The sequence below is a fragment of the Cottoperca gobio genome, chromosome 16 (genome assembly GCF_900634415.1).
Source record: "Cottoperca gobio chromosome 16, fCotGob3.1, whole genome shotgun sequence".
Classification (NCBI taxonomy): Eukaryota; Metazoa; Chordata; class Actinopteri; order Perciformes; family Bovichtidae; genus Cottoperca; species Cottoperca gobio.
Window position 1 is genome coordinate 25,197,545 of NC_041370.1, and position 15,357 is coordinate 25,212,901.

The 15,357-nt window shown below is 39.2% G+C and overlaps 1 protein-coding gene across 9 annotated transcripts in view; it reads right to left on the bottom strand.

Moving 5' to 3' along the window:
• adgrb1a (adhesion G protein-coupled receptor B1a) overlaps positions 1-15,357 on the bottom strand; it is a 150,244-nt gene that overhangs the window by 64,279 nt on the left and 70,608 nt on the right. For 5 of the 9 annotated variants that reach the window (XM_029450970.1, XM_029450971.1, XM_029450968.1 and 2 more), the window contains exons 3-14: positions 14,445-14,603; positions 13,567-13,671; positions 11,604-11,771; positions 10,997-11,176; positions 10,285-10,449; positions 8,917-9,081; positions 8,725-8,826; positions 8,507-8,613; positions 8,127-8,321; positions 7,540-7,608; positions 4,221-4,329; positions 936-1,079 (exon numbers count right to left, since the gene is read on the bottom strand). In XM_029450970.1, the coding sequence (XP_029306830.1) occupies positions 936-1,079; positions 4,221-4,329; positions 7,540-7,608; positions 8,127-8,321; positions 8,507-8,613; positions 8,725-8,826; positions 8,917-9,081; positions 10,285-10,449; positions 10,997-11,176; positions 11,604-11,771; positions 13,567-13,671; positions 14,445-14,603 (1,668 nt within the window). The remainder of the gene's footprint in view (positions 1-935; positions 1,080-4,220; positions 4,330-7,539; positions 7,609-8,126; positions 8,322-8,506; positions 8,614-8,724; positions 8,827-8,916; positions 9,082-10,284; positions 10,450-10,996; positions 11,177-11,603; positions 11,772-13,566; positions 13,672-14,444; positions 14,604-15,357) is intronic. The other 4 variants (XM_029450972.1, XM_029450966.1, XM_029450967.1 and 1 more) reach the window with 3 other exon arrangements.

The following is a 15,357-nucleotide window of genomic DNA, read 5'->3' on the forward strand; positions in this document are numbered from 1 at the left end:
AAATAGACATATATTTTTTCCTTGATGTTCCTATTTTTTTTTCCTATCTGATATTTAAAAATGAATTTCCAATTTATTAAGTACACCTGTTGAATTTTACCTGTACAAAGTTGACAATGTTCAACATTTGGAATAATCGTTGGAAATGTGTAAATTCAATGATATGTTTGGTATTCTGCTATTTTATACTTTTTTAATTCTGCTATTTTATTTGCTATTTTAATTCTGCTATTTTTATAATGGTACTTCAGACTCATTTACATCAACACTGTGATTATTGTACTGTAAATGCTCTTATTCTGTCTAAACTAATTGTTATGTTTTTGCTGTGAAGCACTTTGGGCTGCAATTCTTGTATGAAAGGTGCTATACAAATACAGCTTATTATTATTATTGAGATCATAGTCAGTTGTACTGGACAGCATTATGCTGACAGTGCAGTGCATCATCCTCGGGGGGCCTAATAGACGCACTCGACCCCTCTCTGGCCTTTTGACTACCTTCTCCTTTTCTAATTTGTGTGTCTTGGATAGCATTTTTGGTATGCACTCCAGATATACCACACATTTTTAATCACAACACAGGATAAGAAAGATCTGGCATGTGGTAACCAAAGTGTCTGTAGCGCATGCGCTAACCACTCCATCGATTCCTCAGCAACACACATGGCAAGCGTGAAGTAGATCGATCCAAGGGTTGACGAGTTAATCAAAACTCAGACACACACACACACACACACACACACACATTAAAGCACACACTCTTGAATTCAGAAACAGAACGCAGACATGACTGCAGTATTCAGGGAAAATGTTTTTCTCTCAGAAGACACATTTATTAATAATTATTATTTTTGTCAAATATTACATGATGCCCACAGAAGGAGCTGTTGTCACACTGTCCTGGTTACATGTGACATGTGTTACATCCCTCACCTGGCTTGCCAGTAGACAGAATGTTCTTGGGAATGGTGACTCTGTCCTCAGAGCTGCGGGTCCAGTCCACCATGCCCCTCCAGCCCTTCATAGGGAAGCTGATGTCAGCATGACCCACCACTGGACGCTTATGGACGCTCAAAACTGTAACATAGAAATTATGACATCTGAATCGTTCACTGATTACAGCTGCTTTAATCAACATTTACATTCTGTTTTTCCATGTTACTTCTGTCTTGACACTGCACCTATTGCATGTCTCATCATAAGGGATCTCTCCTCTCTTTGCCTGCCTGCTAAAGATAGAACAGGTTTTGTTATTTCATGTGAGAGGTTTCAATATTAGTTTTTTCCCTCTGTGCACTTCTCTCTGGTTTAAAGTAGGCAAAGCTCATTTGGAGACATGTAATGTCACAATTGTCTGTGCACCAATCATAATTCACCAACATTTGAATAGTCATTCCTTCTGGTGGGGTTGCCTATTACTCTCAATAAAGATCAAGCAAACCCACACAGTCCTGATGAAGCAGTTAGCTGAGTTTGCAATACCTAATTCATTAATTAATTGTTTTTGTTACTGTCTTATCAAGTCATGAATGTTTATTGTTCAAGATTTATTTTATCTAGGGTATACTGTCGATAGAGGGTGCCACATGCTGTAGAGATTGTGAAGCCTCTATAAATGAAATAGACCCGACCTGGTTGTGTATACAAATTTGTATGGAAAACAATTCATAAAAGTAAAATTGCTAAAAAAATAAGTTTGAAATAAAAGCAGTGAGCAGTTTTGACTTGTAAAATTGTAAAAAACAAGCCTGCATACTACCTGGCCCCAGGTCAGCTGTTTGGTAGTGTGATTCAAAATATTAGGGATTTACAAAATATAATGAAGACTTTAAAAGTAGATTTTGACATAAGGACCCCGTGATTAGTGCTTTAAAGCACTAAGTGCATAGAAGTGCATTCTCCAAAATTAATTTTCAATTAAATCAGCATAAACTGGGTGACATACAGTCACATACAGTCACAAGCCTGAAGCTTTGGACAGTTTGTTGGTCCAGTTAACATTGTTCTTAGGTTATGTTCTATTTCATGACAATAAAGTAGTTCACTTTTAAGTAAAAAATATTGACTCTAATCTCGCTCCTATTAAATTAATAAACAATATCTTTAAACATCTGAACATCTGAGGACGCCACAGACTGTGGATGCTTTTAAAACATGCCTAAAAACGCATCTTTTTAACAGAGCATTTTGCTAGACTTTAACCATTTCAAAGTGTTGTGTTGTCTTGTCTGTCTATTAAATGTTTTTATTTTATTAAATGTATATTTTGCTGATCGTTTTTACTCTGTAGCACTTTGAGTTTTGTTTACGTAAATGAAAAGTGCGCCTATAAATAAAATGTATTATTATTATTATTATTATTATTATTAAATAAAATAATATCTAAATTGTCAACATAGGAAAATAAACAAACTAACAGAAAAATAACTAATTTAGCTGATAAGGTTTGAGCCTAATGAATTCCATAATCCTATATAACTTGACTACTTTGATGAGTTTGGAGGAAGAAACTCTGAGATAACTATATATTGGCAGATGATGTGCGCTGCTTTGTTTCTGTTCGTGGTGTGGGAGGGAAGAGGAGGTCAGCCGCCCCAGGGGAGGTATGCTGCGGGTGTGGGCGGTTATTTGGCTCTAGACAGCGAGGTGGCACCGCTATAAACAGGACCTCTCATCTGGCCCCAATTCTCACATACTCTCCCTTGACTAAACTCAAATGTTTGTATCTAGAGGTCACATAGAGCAGCAGAGACTCTGTGATGACTACATTACATTTTTTCCCCTAAAAAAAAAAGAGCGTTTACAGTCAGTGGGCAATGGAAGGAGACAGCAGGTAGTTATAAATGTGGATTTGCTGGACCTGCTGCCCTGGAGAATGATAATATTGAACATGGGGTTGTTCTTTTGTTGTAGATACTGAGGAACAGAAATAGAATGCTGTAAGAAATGTGCCATATGCCCAACAGTATCAAATTAGTTGAAACGGAAGAATTTGCAACAAATGATGGTGTACAAATCTCAACCCAGAGCCTCCACTGACTCCAGGCTAACTCCAGTTCCACTTGCCAAATGGAAATACAATGTTTTAATTATTATTATTATTATTATTATTATTATTATTATTATTATTATTATTATTATTATTATTATTATTATTATTATTATTATTATTTATTTTAGCAACCACTGATGTGAAATATGAAAGATCGGACACATTAGATAACCGTCACTCTATAGAGCTTTAGAGCCAAACAACCACATATGTTTGCTGGGGGATCAAATGATGCTTGTTGCTATGGACAACATACAATACTAGCTGTACTACACTATTATTGAAATGGTTAACTGTGTTTCTAGCCTGAAAGCAACAATAGAAACTTTAGATAAAATGAAAAACAACAAAATAAATAAACAAAATAAATAAATAAGCTGCACAATGTAGATGCATTGATGCCAAATCAATGCAATGACAGTTGCAGTGTGGAACGTATCTGTTAAATCACCACACCGTGTGCAAATGTTTATTAGAGGTTAGACTTTCTGGGTCAATTTCTGTGACCCTCCTTTAGTGTCATGTTAAAAGACTAAAGACAAAGTACTAACAGTCATGATATCTAAGTGTATGAGTGCAATACTGGATCACAGGAGTACCCTTCAAATTACATTGTTCTGTGGTGTGGGATTTTATTATTAATGTTTGATAAATATTCAATATTCAAAATAGTCTGTCACCAAGGACTATTTTATCTATAGGTATTAATGTATCCTACATTTTTGGGGACTTCTTTGTTTCTGTCTGGGAAATGTAAGGTAGAGAAAATGTATTTATAAATAAAAAGAACATTAATAAAGAACAAAACACAAGATGCCATCCTTAATGATGCAGTGGAAACATTATGTAATGCTGATATTGTTTCTGATTTACTTTAAACATATCTTGGATTTTTGTAATTTCCTGTTACTTATCGGCCAACATACACACCATTATTGATATATTTGTGACAAGCTTAAATGGATAATAAATAACTGTGTACGGAGTGAGATCACAGCATGTCAGTTTAACCACCAGGTCACCCTCCCCTGTCCTCCCTTCTATGTACTGCCATTGTAGATATGGAGATCAATCTTCAAAGAAGAAAAGCCAAAGCTGTGATAAGAGTTTTTCTTTTGATAAGTACAGATAGCTGTGAAGATCTCCTGGATGGAGATAAGGCTGACCTAGGTTATCGGTGACTTCATACATGTCTTGGAAGTCTTTCATCCTCAGGCCAATGACATCCACAAAGTCCTCCACCAGACGGAACAGCTCTTTGATGTTTGGTCCCAGCTGAGGAAACAGAGACATGAAAGAATAATGAAAGAAAAAGGATTATAGATTTCAGATGAATATATATACTGTTTATATATACATCTGAACTGCTGTTGAAACACTTGACGCACAATTTTTTTTATAAAAAAAGCTGTATTTGTGGCAAACATTGTCATACCAGTGCCATCATTCTTCGTATTCTTCATATTCTACACAGCTATAACCAACATTAATATTTCATTTTGTGCATCAACAAAGTCAACTCTTAATTTTAGTCATGACAGCATGCAATTAACTCTAAATGTTTTGTGTCTTTGTTTTAAAACTCTGGGGATGCACTCTGAGGAAGGAACACATAACGAGTGCAGTGGACCTGAATAATGTGAAGACTGCACTCCTCCTCCATGACAGGGTTATTTAACAATAGCAAGGACACCTCACATGTATGAGCTGCATTTACTGTTAGGCTGAGCAAGTAAAACAAGCTCAATTTTGGGTTCAGTTAAGGCAACAAAATGTTTGGTAAAGGTTGCTTTAGACCAGGGGTGGGGAACCTTTTTCCTATCAAGGGCCATTTTATTTTTTACAACATCCTTCGAGGGCCATACTAATTATTGAACTCATAACCTCTGCAATTTTTTTTAAGACGCAGCCCATTCATTTCACCTTTCTTTTATGCTGTGCAAAAAAGCAACTTTCTTAACCTGTATCTTTCTGTTTTATCTGAAATCAGCAATCCTTTATTAGTCCCACAACGGGGAAATATATCTTGTCACAGCAAAAGAACATATGAAGTAAAAATACAGTAAACAATAATTAAATAGAATACAACATAATATAAGTACCAAGTAGTTGATAGAAAATAATGTGAGTATTGTACATGGCAGTGATAATTGCACAACAGTGGTGGAATAGTCTGTTCTTGGTGTGGTGGTCTAGCTGTCTATCTTTCCATGTTTTCATGTTCCGCTCTGCAGAGAGCTGCTTGTTGGGCCAAACTCCGCCGAAGAGCGTTAACTTTATCCAAATACTCGTCCTTTCAGCTCGTGCAGTTTGGCATGTTTCGTGCAGTAATGACGCTCAAGATTATTTTTCAGCGCAAGTGTGTATGCACAAACTAGACACACTGGCCTTTTACTTCCACAAAGAAATTATTGTTCGTCCAATTTCTCCTGGAAAGTGCGACATTCCGCATCCACCTTTTTCTGTTTTACACTCGCCACGCTGCGTTCACTGATGTTAATGACTCATTTAATATTGAAGTTTTTTGACATGATGTGACCACGTGATGACATGTTCCACTCGTGTTGTGTTCAAGGACCCTGACCTTGGCCAGGAAAAACAGTCAGTCGCCCGTTTAAAATATTGGCGTCAAGTTTTTTTTTCTAGTGGATTTTTTTTTGCGTGTGTTTTGCAAATTACCTCGAGGGCCAGATCAAATGGTCTCGCAGGCCGTATACGGCACGGAGGCCGGAGGTTCCCCACCCCTGCTTTAAAGGGTGCATTGACTCTTCATGGTGAGTAAATGGACACTCACTTTATTATGATATCAAGGGATTGTTTCCTTGCTGGTAAAATAAATAAATAAACAGAAGGTGCAACATTTGTGACATGGCCTTGTACACCACAACCACAATGTAAAAGTTACTACAAATGCCATGTTTTCCCCAACAAGACCACAAAAACAGAAATCAATTATTTCTCAACTGGATCAAACACAATAACATGTGTTTTGTAATAAGTGTACCAGGTGTGTTCAAAATAAAACTGGGTGTTAAATGACTATTTTATAGGCTTCATCAGTCTTTTCTTTTATCTCATTTTATAATCTCTTGCTGCATTATAGAACATTCTTCAGAGCACTCTCCAGTGTGTTTAGATGATTACATGTGTTGTCCTACCTAATAGGCTGCCACTGCTGTTCCATGTATTTCCATTTAGTATAAATATCAAGTTGCAGAGAACTAAACTTGATTAAGACAGCCAAACCATCACATTATGTATGTCTTAAATTGCCTTATCATTTTTGTAATGTAAAATATTTGTATTATAACACAATGAAAATGTCGCTCCCACAATATTCTTTATTGGCTGTATTTGACTTGATTTTAAGCTTTCAGAATCCGCTTTGTCTTAGATTTACCCTGATATGTGCCGGATTGCTCACTTTCTCCCACTCTCTGTACAATGTGAATGTATCAGCACAGTTCTAGTGAAATGGAAAGAGAAAATGGTAAGCACAATATAGACTAAGAAAAAAAGCCTTTGAACTAGATTTCAAATCAGGGCCCTTCTTCAAGTTGGGGTTTTAAGATTAAAAACTGCTTTAGAGGAGAAAACAACATTAAGTTAAATAATTAACCACTAACTTCTGTTATTGCCACATGGTTAACATGGAGTCTTTGCCCCCAGTGGTACTGGGGCCCCAGGGGCAGCTTTAACTGGTTGGTAATCCATCGTTGGTCCTGATAAAGGTCTAAAGACTACAAAGTTTGTCCTTGTGATAAAATGCTCTTTTAAAAGCAGACATGGTGTCCACTTGGATAACATCCCTGACCCAACTTTCAAGTCACTGCAACTTACTCATGATTTTACCAACAAGGAAAAGTACAGCCAAACTAAAAAGGTCAACCGTGATGTTGTGTTAAAACCAAATTGTACATATTTTGGTCATGTTACATAAGAAAAGATATTCCTTAAAGTTACGAGCTCTTGGCATTCCACAGTTGAAGACAATAACAATAGTATAAATTGTGCCTTCTTCATGTAATGCTTTCATAGTGGAAAAACAAACTTCTTCTGCACAAAGCGTGTTATTTGCATTTTAAGACACTGTTCTCATTTTGAGGAGACCAGGTTGGTTTGTTTGGCATTTTTCTGGTGCCTGCATGGAGGGAAAAGTATGGACAGCTGGACGGCTGAATTGTCAGCACAGATAGTGATGCACAAGTGGATGAGTGCAGCAGATGGATGAGTGGGTGTTAGTGTTGACTCAGTTACTCATTAGCTATATATATTTATGTCCTTCAGCAGTTCTCCTCTGCCTCTCTTCCTCTGAAGAGATACAGGTGGGCTGTTGGTCCACCTGTATCTTTGTCACAGTGTCTAACTCCTCAATCTACAGCTTCAGGGTAGTTATAATTACTGTACACTAAGTTCTACCAAAGATGTAATTATAGACGAGGCGATGAGGTAAATCCTGTTTAAGAAAGAGAGGGTGACACTAACCAGTTGTGCTTCCTCCCATCTCTCCCTGTTCTCTTCCATCAACAGATTGCTCACTGACTGCACAAAGTTCTGGAAAAAAAGAGAGAAAAGGTATTTACAGGATAAAGCTAGTAATAGTCTGTAATATTTATTCTCATCAACAAATCCCATGATAACACCCCATCTAATGATGAATGTATCTACTAACAAGTATTGTGTGAGTATCAGAGCCTGATATATCGTATTCCTCTGAGCCATGGAGCTGCATTGATTTTAAAACATATCAATGAGCCACACGGTTGCACTGGGTGACATGTTCCTTCATTACCATGAACACACTGTAGTACCAGTTCTCCAAACTTCTTAGCTCTACCTTTCACCATAAGAAAAATATAGAATAACAACCTCATCCTGTAATATCTTTTTTGTTCATTATAAGGTCAGACCAATACCAGAAATGTCAATATTTTGAGCTTTTTAGTGCCTCTAAATTTGACCAATTCTTGCAATCATGTTTTAACCTAACTGTTATATTGTTGGGATAGTAAACAAACTGCTTTACAAACAGCAGTACACGACCAGTACACCCATACAGTATATCCATTCACCCTCATGTCTGCACTGTTGGGACTGTAGTATGCCCTCCTGAAGATCTCTGTCATGTTCTTCAGCACGTCCACGATGGCCAGCAGATCACCGCTGTAGCTGGTCCCGTCACTGGATGTCACCCTCAGCTTGGTCATCACCTCTGAAACTCCATCTCCCACAAGGCCACGCTGTGCTTTCGACAAGTGTTCCCGAGTCTAACAGAGAAAGTGGGTTGTGTTAGTTTTCACAGAAAGTGATCAACATGTTTGACACGATAGCGTGTAGAATATTATATTCACACCTAATTGGCAAATTGGAAAAGCCATAATTAATGTCTATATATAGTTATTTTTGCTTTTAGGCTACCAGGAGTGTAAAAGAAAAATGTGTTGATGCTCACCAATGTTTGTATACTGCGATAGTCATTGGAAATGCATTTCATATAGGTGGGATTCTCCCAGTAGGCAATGCCCTCTTCGTCCAGGCTGCAGCGGCGCAGGATAAGCCCTGTGTGAGGACACATGAATCTATATCACCACTGTTTGTTTCTTATCCAACTCCTAAAACTTCCAGTGGACATTTGTGTGTGATGATTTTTGTTGTAATATGTGAGCTCACCCATAGCATTGGGAGGACAGCGTACTGCTGCTGTATCCCCAGATGGAGTCATCTTCCACACAACGTTGGAGAAGTTGTCCTCCCCACATATTTCATGAGGTTCTGTACACAAAAGTAGAGTAAATGAGTATCATGTAATGTGTCATCATGTAAGCCATCACATGCAATTTGGTTACAGTCCCATCCACTGACCTGGGCATCTCTTTTCATTACAGTGACGGACCTCTTCTTGTTCTCCAGGACAAGGCTGGCCATCAAAAAAGGGCCCATAACAAATCCTGTTTCTCTGCTGGCTCCCCCCTCCACAGGTTTTAGAACAGCCCGACCACAAAGACCATGGCTGCCACTTGCCATCCACTGACAGAAGCAATACAGCATCAGAGTGTGAGACAGGACTTTATTGGGGACAATGAAACACACACACACCATTCATACATACAGACCATATGAGTGTTTTTACATCTACTAATCCATTTATGCCAAATTATGTTTATTTACTCCTGTAGATCATTTTTCAAAACACATTGTACTGTGTTAGAGTTTCATAAGTTACTCACACAGAGCAATAACATGAACAAGCAGAGACTTAATGCACTCATGTAATGCAATTCATTGATCATTTATATGTAATTTTGAAATTAATGAAAACTGGGAGCAGTCTGGGATGCAGGAACATCAATTTCAACCACCATGGAACACTAGGAAGTAAAAATACTAGCAATGCAAAGTCTTTGGGATTTGTAGTAAATGTGTAGTTTTGTGAAAGTCAACCGCACACACTTGCCATTGACTGATAACAGACACATTTCAGAACTTTATCTGGATCAAATAAAATCAAAGAATATATTCACCGTCAGTGTCAGCTTTCTGTACTTGACTGTTTTTGCTATTTGCGCTTTGGACATATATGGTCCGTACCAAAAGAGTATTGAACATTGATTATTCAAGGTAAGTATACAGGGCAAAACTAGGATAGGATCTTTGCAATACTGTGCATAACTTCTTTCATGTAAGGAAATTAAATATTAGTCATTTGTGGAAGTTATGTCTTATGTCTAAACCTCTATAATGTCTGCATTGTTGTTGTTATATAATTTAATTTAAATATGTTGTCTAAATGTCATTCTGCAGCTGAATAAATAAATCCGGTTTGTTCCTGTATCATTTTCACTTTATGTTTCTACTTAATATGTTCCCACCCCACTAGATAAAACATTTAAAAAACTGGCATGCTCCTTTAAAGTCACGTGAAACCATGTAGGCCACCTTAGACATTTTATCCAACAAGCCACCACCCTGTGCAATGTGTGTTCAAATGAGTTTGATTATGTAGGCATTCCCAGGGGAAATTATTCAGTACAGAACTGAAGAGACTTCAGTATACAATAGAAACAGAAAGGACCTTCTGTAAGTTACAATGAAATCCATTCCAAATTAATGTATGTATGATACAATACCCAGCTTATATATGATAACTTCTTGTTAATCTGTAGTGAAAGAGCAATAAATACATTATTGTACCACAGTAAATATGTTTGTCTGGCCTTGTCTCTTTCATACCCGGGCACTCCCCAAGGAAGCAGTCGACAGTCTCCAGCCATTCTCCTCTGCACTCGGAGCCTCCGTATGAGGGGCCATTACACTCCCTGGTTCTCTGCATTGTCCCATTAGAGCAGGAGGTGGAGCAGGAGCTCCAGCTGGACCATTCATTCCACACTCCATCCACTGAGAACAGCCAGGGTCAACAACAGGCAAACAGAAAAGAGTACACGAAAATGTATCACTTATTAGGTGCATTATAAATTATATACTAAATCAAAGACTTTTTATGAATCAGATAAAGAGTTGGATTTCAATGTGTACTTCCCATATGGGTCTCACTGCTGAATATTTATATTTGGACATATCTAATCTTCTTATTTTTCTATATCTGTAATACTGAGTGAGAAATTCATGTGCTGGTGTATATTACATACTGTAGCGTTTTGTTTAGGTTAAATATTTTTTAGTACCATGGATCAGCTTTGTACAAAGTCAAAGGCAAAAGTGTTTATCACTGTTCCAAATAGTCACACTTGAATGCAAGGCAAGAAGCCTGCCGTTATACGGGGACAAGTAGTTGTGTGAAAGTCTGCATACAGTCACAATTCTGTTTAGGTGTCTATAATAGGTGTCAGCAGACATGTTCAAACTGGTCATGTGCGTACAGTCCCTACAGTCGTACATTTTGGAATGCACACAAACATAAATATTGAATGAATGTGTTCCTTACCTGGACAGACAGCTATGTTGCAGAATTTGGTCTGTTTCTCTGGGCCCTCACAGACATCTCCCCCAAACTGTGGGGGGCTGCAGCTTCGTGTTCGGGACCTGTAACCTCGGCCACAGGTCGATGAACACAAACTCCATGGTGACCACTCATCCCATGCGCCGTGCACTGCAATCAGAGCAGCTGGGATATGATTTATAGACAGACACACACAGGTCCCCTTAATACACCAGAACAACACAAGAGAACATAGACACTGAGACACTGAGCTGTCCTGACTATAATGAATGATTCTACTGTTTAGCTTTACTGGCATCATTTATGCCGATCCATTGTCCTGGGATAATATTCTAAGTTGAGGAGTCTCCCTGCCTGTCTGCATGTAGGAGAGCCTGAGAACACCGTGGAATCTCTGCTATTATAGTGGGAGTCATTGTAAACTGCAGGCAAAGTGAGGGTAGAGATCAACCCAGGGTCCACGGATTTGCTAAGTGCCTGAGGACGTGAGTCAGGTGGGTCTTGTATGGGTGAAGCAGGGTCCAGGAGAGGGCTTGGCGAGCGCAGGAAGGTGGCAGTGGGGGAAAGGGGGTGGTTGGGTGGGGGGGCTTACCTGGACAAACAGCAGAGTTGTTGCAAGGTCTCTGCTCACGCAGTGGCCCACTACACTGGGTGCTGTAGGAGGAGGACACACAGAAACGAGTGCGACTCTGCCAGCCCTCCCCACATGTGGCAGAACACACACTCCACGCTGACCACTCCTCACCTGAAGCTGAGTCTACTGAGGAGGTAGGGTGGGTAAAGGATAGGAGGATAAAGGGAGAAAAAAGAGGAAAAGGAAAGGAGAGGGCCATAACTAATTATCATGCAGGATGCAGCCTCTGTGGCCAAAAGAGGAAGGGTTGTGGTGTAATAAAGGGTAGATTCTAGCTGTGCCACATTTTAGGGTCCGCCTCCTTCAAAGACCAAACAGGTGGATGAGGCTGTCCCATTCCAAGGTTCCTCCAAATGTGGCTGATAAGTGACTCTATATTTCACAGACCTTACTGTTGTTTGATGGTCCTCAGTATTCCAAACTATTGCACATTGGTCACTTTAAAAGACAATGATAGGAACTTGCAAGAAGGCCTTAATCCCCTGTAGACCAGCTCATTAGGAAGGGAGCAGCATGTCCAGCCCGTCTAATGTTCTGTCTAACTTCGGACACTGCATCCTTCAAAGGAGGCGACCCCTGAAATTGACCCCAGCTTCTGTTCTGTTTGTCCTTCTTCATCTGTGGGGCTCTGATGTCATATCCTTTGCATTAACTTCCTGTGGAAGTGAATGCCACTGGCTTAGGATATGTCAGTCATCTTTTCAACGGCCATGACTGCCGATTCGATGGGTCAGTTGACCAATAAGGGAAAATTGGGCAGTCACAGCTGGGGAAGCACGGAGAAGAGAACTAAACAGGAGGAGGGGAATTGATTAGCAAATTAAAGTGATACTTCACACAAAATCTATTGGTATCAAAACTGCACACCCTGTAGGCTTGAAAGTTATCTACTATAATTGAATTTGAAGTACAGAGCATTAGTCAGGTGGCTCATCTTAGATTCATATCAGTAACATTGGATTCCAATAGTTAGTTTTATGGTGAGCAAATATCAAAATATGCATTGAAGCCAATGATTCAATGTCCTCTGTCCATCCATTTGCTCACTTTGTTAAATATGGCTAAATACTGATAGAAATCCAAGCTGATCACAGCCTCTTGTCTCTGTGAAGAAGCTATCTGTGAAGGTGTATGAATATAAATCATTCATATACCTTATACAGTAATAGTTTCGAAGTAACATTTCGGGAGTACACATATTTCCTTTCTTTTCCAGAGTTAGATGATAAGATGGATACCACTCTCTTGTCTGTTCATTAAGTGTGGAGCTAAAGCCAGAACTCACTGATTATCCTATTAATAATGCGTCTAACCAGTACTTATAAAAAGTAAACATTTTAATGTGAAGTTTTAGGGGAAATTATGTGTTGTAACTATTTCTTGCCAAACTGCCACACCATGCGTTTTGTTGTCACAGTAAGGCTGCCATGCAACTACACTAAGCTAAGTTAAACATCTGATTTTAGCTCCGTATTCACCACACAGACATGAAACTGGTATCTAACTCTTTGGGGGGATACAATCGAACAAATACATAAACAAAAGTCCTAATTAGTTAAACTATTTATTTCAGCCTACAGAGGATTGACTGCTTGCTACTCCTGATTTTGGGTGGAGTATCACTTTAACAGAGAGGGAGGACTCCATTTGATATAGTGTTTTACAGACAGGGCACAGTGACCTGTTATGACCTCACATAAAATACAATTTCACTATGTTCAGTCAGGGTCCATGTTGGAATTAGTCCATTGCGGACGAGACACTGCTTTGGGAGATTTTGATAGATGTGTAGATTAAAAGTGAGTGCAACTCTCTTGTTTATGATTGTCATTATGTATATATTGTATAGTGTATGTGTGGTGGTCACCCAAGCTGCCACAGTGACTGATGCATGGGATCCCTCTGCGTCCCGTTGTCTTACCTGTCTGAGGGCTCTGCTGTCCGCTGCGGGGCTTGTCTACGTCATCACGCTTGCGGCTGTCCACCGAGCGAAGCGATTGGCTGCGAGAGAGATGGCGACCTTTGCCTAAAGGGGGTGAGGCAAGGCCGGGGGGAGGAGGGGGCGGGGTTAGCAACCAGAGCTCCTGAATTAATGGGTTATATTTGGGACACAACCGTGACGTGATTGGTCACCCAGAACAGCATCAGCCAAACTTGGGACTTTTGTTGTGCTGTCGGTATAAATGTGCTGTAAATGTGTGCAGTGCTCATTTGATGTTTTCAGCTGTTGTATAATAATGTTTATCTGAGTCTTCAAATGCCTCTGGTGGCATGACTTACTGGGAAACAAAAAAACACATAAACAAATCTGCAATAATGACAAAATGTGCTGTTTGAGCTATTTGTCGGACAAAAACAAAGTGTTATTTTTGTACAAATGAAGAAAGCAGGAGAACAGTTCAGTAAAAGCACTAATGCTTCTTGGTAAATAGCTTTTACATAATTGTGCTCGGATTTTTGATTTCCTGTGTCCTTTCAGCCATTTGTGAGAGTAATGATTTTGACAAACTGCGCATGCATGGTCTTGAATACAGTTGACCATGTCATTATTATTTCTCATCGATCAAAGTCCCCTTTCCAACATGCACTCCTTAAGTCAAAACACTGACTTATAGAGAATGGATACACAAGGAGATGAACATGATGTACAAAAAAATAAATAAATAAATAGCTGTAAACACACACTTTGCACACACCGGACACTCATATTTAACCACAAAGCGTAAAAAGGGCACTCACTGGCAGACATGGATGTGTAGAAACATGAATTTAAGCACACACACAGAATGAGGAGCTTACCGGTGCAGGGCTGTGAGTTGCATGGCCGGCCCTCCTCCACCACACCCTCACACATGTACGAATCCTCCGGTGGTGACTGACAGGTCCGAGCCCGGGTTTGAATCCCGCCTCCGCACTCGCTGCTGCACTGTGCCCAGTGACCCCACACACTCCAGCCACCTAGAGACACACACAAATTATTGTCAACCCGTTATCAGAGAGCGGACCGTTTTTACCAAGTGTTTCAACAGCTCCGCAGATCAAAGAGGTGTACAATGCCGTCAGAGCCACGTGAAAGACTTAATTGTATGCAAACAGAATTATATTTAGTTTTTCCTATTCCTGTAATCATCTTTTGACCCCCCTGGACCTCTTGCGTCACACAACACTAATATGTATATATCTGGCTGATGGATACTAGGGGTAAAAAACTAACATGAATGCATCATACAGATTTGTGATTTGCACAGATAATGCTCTCTGATCGGATACAGATAACATGATAGCAGATCTGACAGAATGTAAATAAATAAGCTGTGCAGTAAAAACATAGAGTTGAGGATAGTCGTAAGTTCAATATTCACCATCAATAACGTTTCATCAGTTTTCACCAGATTAGTTTGTCAGTTCAAGATAAAGCTTGACCCATGTTCCATAGGGGTTACCGTTAACTCATGATCAGATATGGAAGCCTACACTGTGCACAACTTGACAAAAAGAGGAAACTGTAAATGCATGCTAAACAGCTTTCTTTTTTTCAATTCAAACTAACTCACCCAGTGCATACACAATCAATATTAGGGCCTAACTTTTCTTATCATCAACTTCAAAACAAATAAAATGTTGTCTGAGCCTCCTCCCATTATATATTTATATATATATAAAGTGTTGTTATTTACTCTGGTCGCTTTGACTCATTATATAGGTAAATGTG